Source organism: Pristiophorus japonicus, chromosome 16, assembly GCF_044704955.1.
Source record: "Pristiophorus japonicus isolate sPriJap1 chromosome 16, sPriJap1.hap1, whole genome shotgun sequence".
NCBI classification, from domain to species: Eukaryota; Metazoa; Chordata; class Chondrichthyes; family Pristiophoridae; genus Pristiophorus; species Pristiophorus japonicus.
Genome location: NC_091992.1, coordinates 126,277,383 through 126,296,062, shown reverse-complemented (window position 1 = coordinate 126,296,062; position 18,680 = coordinate 126,277,383). Strand labels below are relative to the sequence as shown.

Genomic DNA, 18,680 nt, shown 5'->3' with positions numbered 1-18,680 from the left:
TCATGGTACTCACAGCGCTTTGCCTCAACGATTTCGTGCATGTCTGGGAGGATTAATGAGAGCCTTGTCTTTAAAGTCCTTTTCATCAACAGTTGCGCGGGGGGGATCCCAGTCAGTGAGTGCGGACGAGATCTGTATGCCAGCAGCAGTCGCGACAGGCGACCCTGCAGCGTGGGACCTTGGATTTTAAACATGCCTTGTTTAATGATTTGTACTGCTCTCTTCGCCTGGCCGTTGGAGGCCGGCTTGAACGGTGCCGTCTTGACGTGATTTATGTCGTGGTCAATTATAAAGTCTTGGAATTCTGCACTGGTGAAGCACGGACCATTGTCACTGACCAATATGTCAGGGATTCCGTGCGTTGCAAACATGGTTGCGAGGCTCTCCACAGTGATGGAGGTTGTGCTCGAGTTTAAAATGGTGCATTCGATCCATTTTGAAAATACATCTACAACTACGAGGAACATTTTGCCCATGAATGGGCCCGCATAGTCTACATGCACTCGCGACCACGGTTTGGTAGGCCAGGGGCTCAGTGGAGCCTCCCTGGGGTCATTGCTGAGTTGGGCACAAATGGTGCACCTTCGGACGCAGAGCTCCAAGTCCGCGTCAATACCAGGCCACCAGACGTGGGATCTGGCTATGGCCTTCATGAGAACGATCCCCGGGTGCTCGTGGTGGAGCTCCCGGACAAATGCCTCTCTGCCTCGCAGAGGCATGACTACTCGGCTGCCCCACATCAGGCAGTCTGCTTGTAGTGATAGCTCATGCATGCGCCTGTGAAGGGTTTTAATTCCTCTGCCCAGTCACCGGTTAGGACATATCTTTTTACTAAAGATAACGTGGGGTCGCTGGCCGTCCAGGCTCTGATTTGGCGAGCCGTCATGGGCGAACCTGTGGACTCAAAGGCATTGATTGCCATGACTATCTCACAGTCCTGTTCGTCAGACCCTTCCGCGGTCGCCAGGGGTTGCCTGCTGAGCGCGTCGGCACAGTTGTCTGTGCCTGGTCTGTGCCTTATGGTATAGTCGTAGGAAGCCAGCATGAGTGCCCACCATTGAATTCGCGCCGAGGCGTTGCCGTTTATTGCCTTGCTCTCGGATAGGAGGGACGTGAGGGGCTTGTGGTCGGTTTCTAATGCGAACTTGGCCCCGAAAAGGTATTGGTGCATCTTTTTGACACCGTACACGCACGCGAGCGCCTCCTTCTCTACCATTCCGTACCTGCGCTCCGCCCGAAAGTGACCTGGAGGCATAAGCTCTGGGTTGTAATTTGCCCGCACTATTGACATGTTGCAAAACGCACCCGACCCCATACGCTGACGCATCGCATGTGAGAACTAGCTTTTTACCTGAGTCAAAGAAAGTCTGTTGGAACACAGAAGATTGCGTGCCTTATTGAAGGCGCGTTCCTGGGCGTCCCCCCAATACCAATCGCACCCTTTCCTGAGTAGCACGTGGAGAGGCTCCAGCAGCGTGCTTAAGTTCTGCATAAAGTTCCCAAAGTAATTGAGTAGCCCGAGAAAGGTGCGCAGTTCTGAGACACTCCGGGGCCTGGGTGCCAGGCGAATTGCTTCTGTTTTGGACTCTGTTGGGCGGATTCCATCAGCGGCAATCCTTCTGCCCAAAAATTCAACCTCGGGTGCGAGAAACAGGCACTTGGATTTCTTAACTCGTAGGCCTACCCGATCCAACCGCTTTAGTACTTCCTCCAAATTACGGAGATGGGAGTCGGTGTCCCTGCCGTGATAAATATGTTGTCTTGAAATACAACCGTCCCCGGGATGGACTTGAGCAGACTCTCCATGTTGCGCTGGAATATGGCAGCTGCCGACCTGATGCCGAATGGGCATCGATTGTACATGAAAAGGCCTCGATGTGTGTTGATGGTGGTGAGCAGCTTGGATTCCTCGGTCAATTCTTGCGCCATATACGCAGATGTGAGGTCTAATTTTGAGAAAAGTTTACCTCCAGCCAATGTGGCAAATAAGTCCGCCGCTCTGGGCAGCGGGTACTGGTCCTGTAGGGAGGCTCTGCTTATGGTAGATTTATAGTCCCCACAGATTCGTACGGATCCATCAGGCTTCATGACTGGGACGATGGGACTTGCCCAGTCGCTAAATTCCACAGGTGATATAATGCCTTCCCGCAGAAGCCTGTCTAGTTCGTGTTCAATCTTTTCCCTCATCACATAGGGTACAGCTCTGGCCTTGTGATGGACTGGTCTAGCATCCTGTGTGATGTAGATTTTGACTTTGGCCCCTTTGAAAGTGCCCACACCTGGCTGAAAGAGATGTTCAAATCGCTTTATAACTGTTGAGCAGGAGGTCCGTTCCTCTAATGACATGGCATGGACATCATCCTATTTCCAATTTAGTTTTGCCAGCCAGCTTCTCCCCAGCAGTGCTGGTGGGTCTCCAGGGACAATCCACAGGGGAAGTCGGTTCACTGTCCCTTTGTGTGCGACAGAGAGCATGGCGCTGCCGAGGACTGGTACGATTTCTTTGGTATAGGTCCTTAGTTTGGTGTCGACCCTTGTGAGTTTTGGTCTGCCTCTTTTATGCGGCCACAGTTGTTCAAATTGTTGAGCGCCCATGAGAGATTGACTCGCTCCTGTATCCAGCTCCATGTTGACAGATATCCCGTTGAGTAGGACTCTCATCATTATAGGAGGCGTTCTGTTGTAGGAGTAGCGGCCATTGATCGTGTTGACCCGCTGTACATCGGTGTCCCGGGTACTGTCCCCACCATCTTCTGGTCCGCTTTCCGACCCATCCGATTCGTATACCAGCCGAGCTGCCGTTTTTTTGCACATGCGGGCCAAATGCCCTGTATAGTCACAATTTCTGCAAACATCCTGCTGAAATCGACATCCCCTTGACGAGTGCCCACCCCCACACCTCCAGCACAGACCTGTTCCATTGTTCAAAGTGTTCCCAAAGAATGAGCTGCATCTGGCTGATCTCTCTTGAGCTTCTCTCAGTTTGTAGTTGATTGTTCGCATTGTGGGTTGATGAGGTGTGAACGGCCGTTTCTGTGGCCCTTGATGGCTTCTGCTTGCTGTCGAGAACCTGTTCTCCCGGTTTTGTCTGTGTGTGGGGGTAGCAGCTTGTTTAGTGCTGTGAACTTCTTGTTCCGATATTTCGTTAGTTGTCGTACCCGCATTGTAAATCAACCTCGTTTCTTCTTTCCATACCAAGAATGTCTGTGCAACCAGTGCTGCTGCCTCTAAGGTCAGATTCTTGGTCTCTATGAGCTTTCGAAATATGCCTGTGTGGCCTATTCCTTCAATGAAAAAGTCTCTCAGCATTTCTCTCCTCAGTTCATCGGAGAACTCACATAAACTAGCCAACCTCCGAAGTTCCGCCACGAAGTCGGGTATGCTCTGGCCCACACAGCGTCTGTAGTTGTAGAACCTGTGTCTGGCCATGTGTAGGCTGCTCGCTGGCTTCAGGTGGTCTCTTAACAGTGTGCTCAATTCTTCAAACGACTTGCTTGCTGGTTTCTCGGGTGCCAACAGATCCTTCATTAAAGCGTATGTTTTCGAGCCACAGCTGGTCAAGAGATGGGCTCTTCCCTTGTCTGCCTTATCGTCGCCTAACCAGTCTTTGATTACAAAGCTTTGCTGGAGCCTTTCTATAAAGTCCTCCCAATTGTCTCCCGCATTGTACTTTTCATCTGATCCGTTGTTCGCCATTCTGTGGATTCTGTAATCCCGTAACTCATCGCCATTGTAAAGTCCTGTCCCCTCAGTACAGATTCACACGAGGCATGTAGTGAAGTCAAGGTCACTCTGGACCTGATATACTTGTCTCTTATATACTTGTCTCTTGGAAGTGCACCCCTGGTGGTAAGGTATGCTGGTGGTTACAGGTCATATCTTATTACAGTCATGTATAGTATGTTAGGATACAGTTATATATAATACATAAGATACATGACAAGCTCAAAGCTGATAAATGACCTGAATGACTTGATCAGATGATGTCAAAGAGACATCAGAAAGACAATGGATATTTTACTCATGCCACTTTGTATCATTCCAATGTTTCTTCAAAGAAAGAAAGACTTACATTTATATAGCACTATTCATGACCACCGGATGTCTCAAAGCGCTTTACAGCCAATGAAATACTTTTGAAGTAACAAAAGCAAACTCTTGCGGATGCTGGAATCTGAAATAAAAACAAAAACCGCTGGAAATCTCAGCGGGTCAGGCAGCATCTGTGGAGAGAAAAACAGATTTAACGTTTTGGGTCGATGACCCTTCGTCAGAACTGGTGAATGTTCGAAAAGAACACACTCTTAAGAAGCACAGATAGGGGGAGGGGAAGAAAAAACAAAAGGGAGGGTCTGTGATAGGGTGGAAGGCAGGAGAGATTAGAGAGACAAAAGGGATGATGGGCTAAATTGAAGTGCAGTCACTGTTGTAATGTGGGAAACGTGGCAGCCAATTTGCGCACAGCAAGCTCCCACAAACAGCAATGTGATAATGACCAGACAATCTGTTTTAGTGATGTTGATTGAGGGATAAATATTGGCCAGGACACTGGGGATAACTCCCCTGCTCTTCTTCCAAATAGTGCCAGGAGATCTTTTACGTGCACCTGAGAGAGCAGACGGGGCCTCAGTTTAAAGTTGCATCCGAAAGACGGCACCTCCAACAGTGCAGCACTCCCTCAGCACTGCACTGGAGTGTCAGCCTAGATTTATGTGCTCCAGTCCCTGGAGTGGGACTTGGACCCTCAACCTTCTGACTCAGAGGCAAGAGTGTACTACCCCACTGAGCCACAGCTGACACTGATAAAGGAAAACTTTTGGAGGGCACTTATTTGCATTAACGTCTTGTATCTGAACCTAACAGCCAAGTCCAGAGAATTTTCTTTGTTACAAATAGGTATTGTTGTAAATGAACAGCCGAACTGAACCGAAGCTAATTTTATCCCAATCGGGCAATAAAGATCTTCATCCGAAATGTTTGCGGGGGTTCTCCCGATCTACTGCCATCGCTTCAGCAGTAGAGTACTGAGTCCCCTGAGAAACGGGTAAATTGGGTGTTAACAATATTTTTAAATGATTTATGCCGATCTTCCGTTAAAGTTACAGCATGCGATCAGGAGAATCCTGCTTCTTTATCATTCTTAAAAAGCCATAGCTTCTTCATATCTCTCACAAATGTAACCTATAGCTACCCTGCTCTAATCAATTACGGCTTCCCCCTTAGTCCTTCCCCATCTGCCGACGTTCATTCATCTCACCACTTGCTCTGACCTCCAATGGAATGCCTACATCTCTTCCATTGCCAAAGTTTTCTCCGAGAAGCTTGATTTCCTGTTTAATGGTTCCCTGTATAAGAGCGCCCTTCTCTCCCACTATCAACATCATGTGGGTCACCATTGACCAAACACTTAACTGGACCAGCCACATAAATACTATGGCAACAAGAGCAGGTCAGAGGCTGGGTATTCTGCGGCGAGTGTCTCATCTCCTGGCTCCCCAAAGCCTTTCCACCATCTACAAGGCACAAGTCAGGAGTGTGATGGAATACTCTCCACTTGCCTGGAAGAGTGCAGCTCCAACAATACTCAAGAAGCGCGGCACCATCCAGGACAAAGCAGCCCGCTTAATTGGCACGCCATCCATCGCCTTAAACATTCACTCCCTCCACCACCGGCGCACCGTGGCTGCAGTGTGTACCATCTATAAGCTGCACTGCAGCAACTCGCCAAGGCTTCTTCGACAGCACCTCCCAAACCCGCGATCTCTACCACCTCGAAGGACAAGGGCAGCAGACACATGGGAACACCACCACCTACAAGCTCCCCACTATCCTGGCTTGGAAATATATCACCGTTCTTTCATATTCACTGGGTCAAAATCCTGAAACTCTCTCCTTAACAGCATGTGGGAGCACCTTCACTACACGTAATGCAGCGGTTCAAGAAGACCTTCTCCAGGGCAATTAGTGATGGGCAATAATTGCTGGCCTTGGCAGTGACGCCCACATCCCATGAATGAATAAATAAGAAAACCACTTAACTCTCTAATATCACAAATCCATCCAAAAGACGGGTTCTATCTGGGGGCTCTTCTTGTATTTGTGAACAGCTTGTCCGATAGGTGACTCCTCCCTCAACTTTAACCTCTCTCTCTCCAGTGCAACCTTGCTTGTCTTTATATTTTTTTATCGATACAAGTATAGTCAGTGCTCCCCTGAACTTGCTCCTTGTAAGCTGCAAACAAAAGCCATTGTGCATGCTCTTGCTCTCCGCAAATTCTCATGGCCTTGAAATCCGGACTTACTGTCATCGCTGCCTTTCCTAGAGCCCAAAACTGGCAAACTATTTACTTAGGATTACATGGGAGTACACAGGATATACGGCACAGAAACAGGCCAGTCCACCCAACCAGTCCATGCCGGCGTTTATGCTCCACTCGAGCCTCCTCCGGTCTTTCCTCATCTAAATCTATCAGCATAACCCTCTATTCCCTTCTCCCTCATATGCTTGTCTAGCCTCCCCTTAAATACATGGATACTATTCACTTCAACCACTCCCTGTGGTAGTGAGTTCCACATTCTCACCACTCTGGGTGAAGAAGTTTCTTCTGAATTCCCTATTGGATTTCTTGGTGACTATCTTATATTGATGGCCTCTAGTTATGCTCTTCCCCACAAGTGGAAACATTCTCTCTCTATCCATTCTATCAAAACCTTTCACAATTTTAAAGACCTCTATTAGATCACCCCTCAGCCTTTTTTCAAGAGAAAGGAGACCCAGCCTGTTTATCCTTTCCTGATATGTATACCCTGGCATTTTTGGTATCATCCTTGTAAATCTTCTCTGCACCCTCTCTGGTGCCTCTATATCCTTTTTATAATATGGCGACCAGAACTGAGAATCCCTGGCCCAAAGACCGCCCCAAGTGGAGGTGGAGTATCCGGGAGTGCGCTGAGCACCTCGAGTCTCGTTGCTGAGAGCATGCAGAAAACAAGCGCAGGCAGCGGAAGGAGCGTGCGGCAAAGCAGACTCCCCACCCACCCACCCTTTCCTTCAACCACTGTCTGCCCCACCTGCGACAGAGACTGTAATTTCCGAATTGGATCGTACAGACGCCCAAGAACTCACTGTTAGAGTGGAAGCAAGTCTTCCTCGATGTTGAGGGACTGCCTATGATGATGATGATGATAATATGGCGACCAGAACTGTACGCACTATTTACCTGCTTCAGCCTTTCCTTCCTCCTTTAAACTTTTCTAACAGCTTGGTGTCGTCTCCTCACCACTTCCCAATGTACATAGTCCTTTTTCTCTTTTCAACCTCGGTGGCATGCTGACCTTTACCCTTTAACTTTGTTTCTCAGTCAATAAAATACTGATTCTATTTTTATTTCAGATTTTTAGCATTCACAGTCTCTCTTTATTCCTTCCAGATTCCTTAAATTGTTGACAGGGCAGCTGAACAGCTGACTCCATTATGTTGATCCCAGGATGTTGCAAGAAATATCTCCCCCTCTCTATCCCTCATCGCAATGGTTATGGAGCGTTGCCTCCACTCTCCATGCACCACATGTTATACAGATGAACCTACGGATGGCTAGCTATCTTTCTTCCCTTTACCATGTATTGGGAGTGATTGTCAGCCAAAGCCGAGTAATTAGGGAACTGTGAATGCTGGAAACCTGCTTTACAAACAGAAATTCTCAAATAAACATTCCTTGACCTCTCCGTCCTTGCAAACTACCGCCCCATCTCCAACCTCCCTTTGCTTAGTGTCAGCCGTGGCTCAGTGGGCAGCACACGCGCCTGTGAGTCTGAAGGTTGTGGGTTCAAGTCCCATTGCTGTTTATGGGAGCTTGCTGTGCACAAATCGATTGCTGCGTTTCCCACATTACAACAGTGACTACGCTCCAAAAGTACTTCATCGGCTGTAAAGCGCTTTGAGACATCCAGTGGTCGTGAAAGGCGCTATATAAATGCCCAACAACGTACCCTCTAAGCCGCGCGGCCACGTAGCAATGGGAAAGTTCCCGTGCAGGCCGCTCACCGGCTTCTCCATTGTGCATACCACGCAGGCGCAGAAATTTAAAGGGACCACGCACCAAAAGAAACAGGCCGCGCAGAACAAGGCGCACCTTAGAGGGAGCATTGCTTCCCAACCCTCCCGCAATGACCGGGAGCTCCATGATGTCACCAGCTGCTGCTGTTCAAATCTCAGGCTCGGAAACATCACCCGACCACTGCCACAGGGAGTCGAGAACGCATGGAGCGCAGTCGGCAGGGGCTGGGGAGGTCGGAATCGGGAGGTCGGGAATCGCGGGTGTCGGCATTCGGGGAGTCTCTGAAATTGCGGGGCTTGAAATCGGGGGAGCTTGAGATTGGGGGCGCGGTGGAAGAGGAGACTGGGGAATGGGGGAGAGATGGGGAATGGGGAATGGGGAATGGGGACTCAGGAGGGAGTTGGATAATGGGGAGTGATGGGGAATGGGAGCTCGGGGGGAGAGATGGGGAATGGGAGCTCGGGGGGAAGTTGGGTAATGGGGAGTGACAGGGAATGGGAGCTCGGGGTGAGAGATGGGGAATGGGGAATGGGGGCTCGGGAGGAAGTTTGGTAACGGGGAATGATGGGTAATGGGAGCTCGGGGGGAGAGTTGGGGCTTGAGGGGAGAGATAGGGAATGGGGGCTCGAGGGAAGAGATGGGTAATGGGAGCTCAGGGGGAGAGTTGGGGAATGGGGGCTCGGGGGGAAGTTGGGTGATGGGGAATGGGAGCTCGGGGGGAGTTGGGTGATGGGGGCTCGGGGGGAGAGATGGGGAATGGGAGCTCGGGGGGAGTTGGGGAATGGGGAGTGATGGGGAATGGGAGCTCGGGGGGAGAGATGGGAAATGGGAGCTCGGGGGGAGAGATGGGAAATGGGAGCTCGGGGGGAGAGATGGGGAATGGAAGCTCGGGGGGAGAGATGGGGAATGGGGACTCGGGGGAAGTTGGGGAATGGGGAATGGGGACTCGGGGGGGAGTTGGGGAATGGGGACTCGGGGGGAGTTGGGAAATGGGGACTCGGAGGGGAGTTGGGAAATGGGGACTCGGGGGGGAGTTGGGGAATGGGGGCTCGGGGGAGAGATAGGGAATTAGGGGATGGGAGGGAAGAGGACTGGTGTTCGGAGGATTGGGGCTCAAGCAAAGCGGGGGGAAATGGGTTGGGGGTGGGCATGGGGACCGGCATTTTCCAACACAGCCAGAAACAGCAGCAAGGTGGTGAGTGGGAGTGATACTGAGGGAGGGGCAGTCAGTAAAGGGGTGAGTGGGAGCAGCACTGAGGGAGGGGCAGTCAGTAAAGAGGTGAGTGGCACCCGGAGACTTTACTGTAGGTAAGCAGTGAGAGATTATTTCCACTGGTGGGCGAATGGGGAACAAGGGGACAGAGACCAAGGATTCTCAATAGAAGAATAAAGGAAGGTGGGGGAAAGTTTTTGAGCTGAGGGCTATTAGATTGTGGGATACTTAACCACATGTGGCTATTGAGATAGAGACTAAAACTTCAGTTTAAAGAGAATGGGATATATATTTGAAAAGGAGGAATATACAATGATCTCGAGAGGTGTGCGTGGGAGTTGGGGTTACAGGAGAGCGTGCAGCACCGGGTGCTGAATGGCCTCCTCTTGTGCTGGAAGTTCTAACATTATATGAAAACTCTCCTTAACTGAGCAGAGCTGAGGGAGTGATTTAGGAATGTTGTTGCTGAGAGTATTGTATTACTCTTGGTTATGAGGGGAATCTGAGTTTTACCACTATTACTGATAGCTATCAGCGCAATTTCAGGAAAGCGCCTTTAGTTACTGGTGCAATCAAAGTTCCTCCCACCTCTGGTTTCTCCTCTGCGAGTTGTTCCCCCAGTTTTGGTTCCCCCTCTTTGCCACGGTTCAAGAAGGCAGCTCACCACTCGAGGGCAATTAGGGACGGGCAATAAATGCTGGCCTTGCCAGCGACGCCCACATCCCATGAATGAATTTTATAAAAGCTGCTGCCAGGAAACCAGGGCAAGGATACTCAACCACAGAGGACCGACTCTTCGTAAGGTAAGTGCAATACGTTTGTACAGGTCACGTGATTTGCCGCCATGCGATCGGGCATCACGTGGCCAGATGTCATGTGGACAGAAGTACTCAAACCTCCAGGAATGCCTCCAATCAGAGTTGGAAACTCTAGCTGCCTATCTCCTGTTGCACACCAAGTCCTGCTCACCCGCCTCCTCTGTCCTGGTGCCCAGCATTGGCGCCTCGTCCCCCCACCTCTCCAGTTTAAATATCCTCATCCTCCTGTTTGAATCCCTCCCTGGCCTCACCTCTCCTGAACTCTGTGACACCTTCCAGTGCTCCAACCCTCAGCCCATAGGGGTGAGCTCTTCCTCCTCCTTCCAGATATAGAAAGTCTGCCCCAGTTCTGACCTATTGATCGAGGGAAGGTCATTGATGAAGCAGCTGAAGATGGTTGGGCCTAGGACACTGCCCTGAGGAACTCCTGCAGCGATGTCCTGGGACTGAGATGATTGATAGGGGTAATATATTAGCATGGATAGAGGATTGGCTAACTAACAGAAAACAGAGAGTCGGGATAAATGGGTCATTTTACGGTTGGCAAACAGTAACTAATGGGATGCCGCAGGGATCAGTGCTGGGGCCCCAACTATTTACAATCTATATTAATAACTTGGATGAAGGGACCGAGTGTAATGTAGCCAAGTTTGCTGATGATACAAAGATGGATGGGAAAGTAAATTGCGAGGGGGACACAACAAACCTGCAAAGGGATATAGACAGGCTAAGTGAGTGGGCAAACATTTGGCAGATGGAGTAAAATATTCACTTTGGCAGAAATAATAGAAAAGCAAATTATAATTTAAATGGAGAAAAATTGCAAAGTGCTGCAGTACAGAGGGTCCTTGTGCATGAAACACAAAAAGATAGTATGCAGGTACAGCAAGTAATCAGGAAGGCAAATGGAATGCTGGCCTTTATTGCAAGGGGGATAGAGTATAAAAGCAGAGAAGTCCTGCTACAACTGTACAGGGTATTGGTGAGGCCACATCTGGAGTACTGCGTACAGTTTTGGTCTCCGTATTTAAGGAAGGATATACTTGCATTGAAGGCTGTTCAGAGAAGGTTCACTCGATTGATTCCAGAGATGAGGGGCTTGACTTATGAGGATAGGTTGAGCAGGTTGGGCCTATACACATTGGAGTTCAGAAGAATGAGAGGTGATCTTATTGAATCTTATAAGATAATGAGGAGGCTCGACAAGGTGGATGCAGAGAGGATATTTCCACTCATAGGGGAAACTAAAACTAGGGGACATAGTCTCAGAATAAGGGGCCGCCCATTTAAAACTGAGATGAGGAGAAATTTCTTCTCTCAGAGAGTTGTAATCTGTGGAATTCTCTGCCCTGGAGAGCTATGCAGGCTGGGTCATTGAATATATTTAAGGCGAAGGTAGACAGATTTTTGAGCATTAAGGGAGTGAAGGGTTATGGGGAGCGGGCGGGGAAGTGGAGCTGAGCCCAGGATCAGATCAGCCATGATCTTATTGAATGGCAGAGCAGGCTCGAGGAGCCAAATGGCCGACTCCTGCTCCTATTTCTTACGTTCTTATGACCTCCAGCCACCACAACCATCTTCCTTTGTGCTAGGTATAACTCCGGCCAATGGAGAGCTTTCTCCCCTGATCCCCATTGACTTCAGTTTTACTAGGGCTCCTTGATGCCACAGTTGGTCAAACGTTGCCTTGATGTCAAAGGATCCCGCGCCAGCCCGCGGAACCTTCTTCGGATCCCACGCGAGTCCGCAGCAGGCTGAGCGGCTCCCGGCCTGTGAGCAGCATCGGAGCAGGCCGGGGAGCAGAAGGAGCAGAGTGGCAGCGTACCACTCCAGGGAGCAGCACGTGTCGGAGCAGGAGGGCAACGGCAGTGAAGAGTGATGTCATCAAGGCCCGGATCGGTGATTGGAGCGTGGGCAGGTACAGCAGGAGCGGCACGGTCGGGGCGAAGGAGCGGCGAGAGACCGTGGAGGGATGTGATCGGGGCCCACGGGAGGCGTGAATTTGGGCCCAGGGGCCCAGGGGCAGCACGGGCCCAGCCCGCACTGCGAGATGTGCGCGCACTGGGTCCGTGCAGCAGAGCTGGTCTCCAGTCATCTTGGGTAATCCTTACCACTGGACCAAGACCGAGCTCTGTCAAGCCCCGTGTGGTGGCTGGTGTACAACGGCCACCCCACGTTAAAAAAATCCACGCACCAGGCATCTTCCACCCTTCGGGATTTAGTTTGGGATCTGGAATATTAGGTCCTCCATGGAAACATCTGTGAACTTTTTGGCGTGGAAGCAAGTCATCCTCAATTGGAGGGACTGCCTATGATGATGATGATGTCAAAGGCAGTCACACTCACCTCACCTCTGGAATTCAGCTGTTTCCCCCCCCCCCCCCCCCCTATATTCTGACCAAGGCTGTAATGAGGTGTGGAGCCGACCGGTCCTGGCTGAACTCAAACTGAGCATCCCATCGTTTATTTTTTTCCCCCCCTTCCTCTTTCGGGGAAGGCGGCGTCCCTTTGAAAAGGCACGTAAACAGGAATCGGCGTTGGCATTCAGTGAGGCTGAGCGAGTCGCAGCCCCCATCCGACATTCGTGGGATTAGACGGTGAGGCGAGGAATTCGCTGATGCGCCAGTGGCTGGGAGGCGAGGGCTGGTCACTCTATTTATAGCCAAATGGTCAAATGCCGGCAGCAGAACACACAGCAGCTGCTGCAATGTCACCCAGCCCAGCCTCCAAAATAGCCTGAGTCTTGTCTCCGATCCACATCTTGGTCCAGGCGAGGAGGACGGAGCGGCGGGGCGGGCGATGGAGACGGGAGGTCCCTTCCTCAACATCTCGGCGCTGCTCTCGCCCCTGGGGCTGGTCCGCTCGCTGCAGATCGTCTTCGGCTGCATCACCCTGAGCCTGGTGGCCCACGACGGGGGCTTCGGCGCCGCCTACGGCCACTTCTGCATGTTCGTCTGGTGCTTCTGCCTGGCGCTGAGCGCCCTGGTGCTGTCCTTCGAGTTCACCCGGCTGCACGGCTGCCTGCGCATCTCCTGGGACAACTTCACCATCTCCTTCGCCATGCTGGCCACCCTGATGTACGTGACGGCCACGGTGGTCTACCCGGTCTACTTCGTGGAGCTGGGCTGCCAGGACTGCCAGTCGCGCAACTTCCGCATCTCGGCCAGCGCCTCGTCGGCCGCCGCTTGCATCGCCTACGCGGCGGAGGTGCACCTGACCCGGGCCAAGCCCGGCCACCTGGGTGGCTACATGGCCACCGCGTCCGGGCTGCTCAAGGTGGTCCAGGCGTACGTGGCGTGCATCATCTTCGGGGCGCTGCTGAGCGACAGCCAGTACACTCGCTACACGGCCACCCAATGGTGCGTGGGGGTCTACTCTCTGTGTTTCATCCTCACCGCCCTGGTCATCGCCCTCAACGTCTCCGGCAGGACCAGCGCCCTGAGGTGCCCCTTCGACCGGGTGGTGGTCCTCTACACGTTCTTCGCCACCTTGCTCTACCTGAGCGCCGCCGTGGTCTGGCCCATCTTCTGCTTCGACAGCAAGTACGGCTCCATGGAGCGACCCAGCAGTTGCTCCCGGGGCGACTGCCCCTGGGACAGCCAGCTCGTCATCGCCATCTTCACCCACGTCAACTTCATTCTCTACATTGTCGACCTGATCTACTCGCAGAGGATCCGCTACATCGCACAGCCTTGAGCAGCCCCTTTGTCATTAGGTTTGGCTCGGTCTGTTTGTTGGCCAGGGGTCTCCATGGCAAAAGGAAGGGGACCCATCACCCATCTGTGAAGGAAAAGACTGCACATCATCTCGTTTTGGAGAGTGTGGGCCCCTGGTTAAAGTTCAAGTGCAATCGGTCCCTTTTTAAGGCTACCTTGGCATAAGTATTCTTCAACTGCGGTATCAGGGATATTCAGTTAATGTGTGTGAGAACAGTGAGATGGGCAACATGTTATTATATAAGGTAACAACATCGTAACAGCACACAGAATACTTTTGAGGACCTGTGAACTTAAATTTATTTTAATGTTGTTATTACTTTATTTTACTGTGATTTTTAATTGCGGGAAAGTGAAGTTGAGGTCGAAGATCAGCCATAGTCCCATTGAATGGCGGAGCAGGCTCGAGGGGCCGAATGGCCTACACACGCTCCTACATCTTGTTCTTGTGTATTAATTTTGGTTTGTGTGGGCGGGGACAGGAATTAAGTGGAAGAATCTAATCTAAAGTTTTCAACTGGACCCAAATGTAACATTGTGTTGTAATGAATGATAAATGTCACGGAGGTAACGGTAATGAGGAGAGCGTACGAGAGTCTATCCGCAGTATGAGAGTCTCGGATAAATTCACATTCAAAGACTGCAATATGTTTGTCCATCGTGCAAAAATGGCCTGCAAATATTAGCACAGAAATGTAAACTCTGGCGTTCGGTTTGCACAACCATTACTGCTGCGCCATTTTGGGGGGGTTACATACTTGCCACAAAGTGTTTTAAGTTATTGTGGTCTTTGGGTCCTACAAATCCCTTGGAAGGACAGGCTCAGCAACATCAGTGTCCTCGACCAGGCTAACATCCCCAGCATTGAAGCACTGACCAAACTCAATCAGCTCCGCTGGACGGGCCACATAGTCCGCATGCCAGACACAAGACTCCCAAAGCAAGTGCTCTACTCGGAACTCCTTCACGGCAAACGAGCCAAAGGTGGGCAGCGGAAACGCTACAAGGACACCCTCAAAGCCTCCCTGATAAAGTGCAACATCCCCACTGACACCTGGGAGTCCCTGGCCCAAGACCGCCTTGTGGAGGAAGTGCACCTGGGAGGGCGCTGAGCACCTCGAGTCTCAACACCGAGAGCATGCAGAAATCAAGCGCAGGCAGCGGAAAGAGCGTGCGGCAAACCTGTCCCACCCACCCCTTCCCTCAATGACTATCTGTCCCACCTGTAACAGAGTCTGTGACTCTCGTATTGGACTGTACAGCCACCAAAGAACTCACTTCAGGAGTGGAAGCAAGTCTTCCTCGATTCCAAGGGACTGCCTATGATGATCACCAAGTATTACATGGTATTCGCAGCACAGAAACAGGCTCAACAGGCCCATACTGGTCTTTATGCCCCACATGACCTCCCTCCCACCCTTCTTCATCCAATCCCAACAGCATAACCTCCTGTCCCTTTCTCATGTGTTTATCTCGCTTCCCCTTAAATGCATCAATGCTATTCACCTCAACCACGCCCTGTGGTCACGAGTTCCACTCTCTGGGTAAAGGACTGTCTCCTGAAGTCCCTAATGGATTTATTTAGTGACTGTCCGATATTTAATTGAAAGTGGAAACATCTTCTCTACGTCATTCCTATCGAACCCTTTCATAATCTTGAAGTCCTCTATCGGGTCTTCCCTTTTCTGGAGAAATTGTCCCAATCTGTTTAATCTTTCCTGATAGGCCTAACCCCTCAGTTTGGGTATCATCCTAGTAGATTCTTTTTTTTGCACCTTCGCAAGTGCTTCCTGGGTCCTTTTTTATAATATGGGAGACCAGAAGTGTTCACAGTACTCCAAGTGTGGTCTAACCAAGGTTCTATACAAGTTTAACATAACTTCTCTGCTTTTCAATTCTGTCGCTCTAGAAATGAACCCCTGTGCTTTGTTTGCCTTTTTTATGGCCTTACTAACCTGCGGCACTACTTTCAGCTATGCTAACACGTTAACAGTTGAATCTGTTATAACAGTGTTATTACTAAGTAGTGTCGTAGCATTTTGTAGCACAGAAGGAGGCCGCTTAGGCCACCGCATCTATGCTGCCCCTGTGAAATGCAGTCCTCTTAATCCTATTCCCATACCTTCCCTGCATGTATGTGCAGTGCTCCTTTAAGGTGAGGCAGCAAAGTGTTCTAAATTATGAAATGTGATTGGTTTATATTGCTATCTTCCTTGGGACTTGCTTTTTATATATGGAATGTTGCAAAGTACTTAATCGGACTAACTGTGATATCACAGGCCTGCTCCTGTACACTTTAAACCAGGTAAGATGTAGGATTCCTGCAAGCGGGAGTTTATTTAGTCACATAACAGAAGTTTGCACTTTAAGCAACGAGCCAATTAGCAGCAACTAATTGTCTATCAAAGTAGCTTGCCTTTCCAGAATGCAATTACCTCGGGCTGGCCTGCTTTACAGGGCTGTTTTGAATGTATATATCTCAGGATTTAAGTCCAGTGTTTAAATGATGCCGGTTTTCTGTGGGAAAGGTGGAGTATGTGGTGCAGTTGGCTGCTGTTTTCAATAGATTTGAATTTCAGCCAGGGTAAGTGATAAAAGGCTGTTCTTTGTTTTATTACAGCTGAATCAGCGAAATTGACCCGTGCATTTGTGAGACTGACGCAGAAATGCATGTCTAACTCAGCCTGTTAACAGTGTCTGCTGAATGTATTCTGTATTGTGTGATAGGAAACCAAAATAATTTCAAATGCTTGAAATCTTTTGTGACTCTCTCATTTTCTGGGCAAGATAAGCTTCTGCATATAGATGCATCGATACATTTTAAGTATAAAGCTGCTCAGATTTGGTGCCTTGAAATCTGAACTAGGGTCATAGTATCTATATTGAACAGTATGTTTTTAAAAAATTCCTTCCGGAGATGGGGGCATTGCTGGCAAGGCCAGCATTTATTGCCCATCGCTAATTGCTCTCGAGACGGTATTGGTGAGCCACCTTCTTGAACCGCTGCAGTCCGTGTGGTGAAGGTGCTCCCACGGTGCTGTTGGGGAGGGAGTTCCAGGATTTTGACCCAGCGACGATGAAGGAACGGCCGATATATTTCCAAGTCAGGATGGTGTGTAACTTGGAGGGGAACTTGCAGGTAGTGATGTTCCCATGCGCCTGCTGCCCTTGTCCTTCTAGGTGGTAGAGGTCGCGGGTTTGGGAGGTGCTGCCGAAGAAGCCTTGGCGAGTTGCTGCAGTGCAGCTTATAGATGGTACACACTGCAGCCACGGTGCGCCGGTGGTGGAGGGAGTGAATGTTTAAGGTGGTGGATGGGGTGCCAATCAAGCAGGCTGCTTTGTCCTGGATGGTGTCCAGCTTGTTGAGTGCTGTAGCATAGCATATAGCATAATAACACTGCAATGAACTCTCATTTAAGATCAATAAAAAGTACATGTTATTTGAAAAAAATACAGTAAACATTATAATTAAAATTAACTTCAATTCATCCTGGAATAACAGCACATTTGTAGACACTCTGTGCACCATGTACAAAAATAAAAGCTACTTATTTCCTCGTGTTTGTATCTTCTGCCTTACGATACATGAAATTGTTATCAGATGCAGGGAAAGCTGATTTTCCTATTGCAGTGAAACAAAAAGAGAAAGTGCTGGATACACCCAGCGGGTCAGGCAGCATCTGTGGAGAGAACACAAAAGCTGACATTTCAGGTGTGGAACTTCCGTCAAAACTGGGTAGAATAGAAAGTCATTCGAATCAAAAACACCAAATACTCGAGGCACTGAAACAAAATCAGAAAATGTTTCCATTTCAAGCCTCTGCAGTTGTTTTTGTTGTTGTTGCTTTTTCTTATTATTACTGTCAAACTCTGCTTGTTGTGTGAAAATGCCAGTTGCCCCCCCCACCCCCCCAAAAAGAATGCATTTGCATTCGATGTTCCCTGCGAGCTGCACTTTGTTCTGCGTGGACTATTTCTTTTAATGCACAGTTCCTTTAAATTTCTGCGCATGCACGGTATGTACAAGGTAAAAGCTGGTGAGTGGGACCTTGCAGATTACCATGTAGCTGGGCGTCTGCACAGCTTAGTGAGAACATTGCTTGCATTTATATAGCACCTTATCGCATCCTCAGGATGTCCCAAAAGCGTTTCACAACCAACGAATGACTTGTACCGTGTAGTCCCTGTTGTTATCCATGCAAACACGGCAGCCAATTTGAGCACAGCGAGTTCCCACCAACAGCAACGAGGTGAATGGTGTCAACCACAGGACGAATATTGGCCAGGTCACTGGGCCTCCTCCTGCTGCTTCTTTAGATCTTTTTTTACATCCACCTGAACAGTGAGATGGAGCCTTGCTTTACTGTGTTATCTAACGGACTCCACCGCCTCTGACAATACAGCACTCTGTCAGTACTGCACTGAAGTGTCAGTCTAGATTCATGGGCTCAAGTCTTGGGTGTGGTTTAAATCCACATCATCATCATAGGCAGTCCCTCGAAATCGAGGAAGACCTGCTTCCACTCTAAAAGTGAGCTCTTAGGTGATTGAACAGTCCAATACAGGAATTACAGTCTCTGACACAGGTGGGACAGACAGTGGTTGAAAGAAAGGGTGGGTGGGGAGTCTGGTTTGCCGCATGCTCCTTCCGCTGCCTACGCTTGGTTTCTGCATGCTCTCAGCGACGAGACTCGAGGTGCTCAGCGCCCTCCTGGATGCTCTTCCTCCACTTAGGGCAGTCTTTGGCTCGGGATTCCCAGGTGTTGGTGGTGATGTTGCATTTTATCAAGGAGGTTTTGAGGGTGTCCTTGAAATGTTTCCTCTGCCCACCTGGAGCTTGTCTGCCTTGTAGGAGTTCCGAGTAGAGCGCTTTGGG

At 49.9% G+C, this 18,680-nt stretch overlaps 1 protein-coding gene across 1 annotated transcript; it reads left to right on the top strand.

The window, feature by feature from the left end:
• Positions 1-12,867: 12,867 nt before the first annotated feature.
• LOC139227169 (myeloid-associated differentiation marker-like protein 2) lies at positions 12,868-18,270 on the top strand. Its single transcript, XM_070858232.1, has one exon. It carries the CDS (start codon positions 12,888-12,890, stop codon positions 13,782-13,784), a length of 897 nt encoding a protein of 298 aa, XP_070714333.1. The 5' UTR covers positions 12,868-12,887; the 3' UTR covers positions 13,785-18,270.
• The last annotated feature ends 410 nt before the right edge of the window (positions 18,271-18,680 follow it).

Excerpts from the sequence above, each read along its gene's own strand:
- LOC139227169 (XM_070858232.1), top strand. The coding sequence starts at position 12,888 with ATGGAGACGGGAGGTCCCTTCCTCAACATCTCGGCGCTGCTCTCGCCC.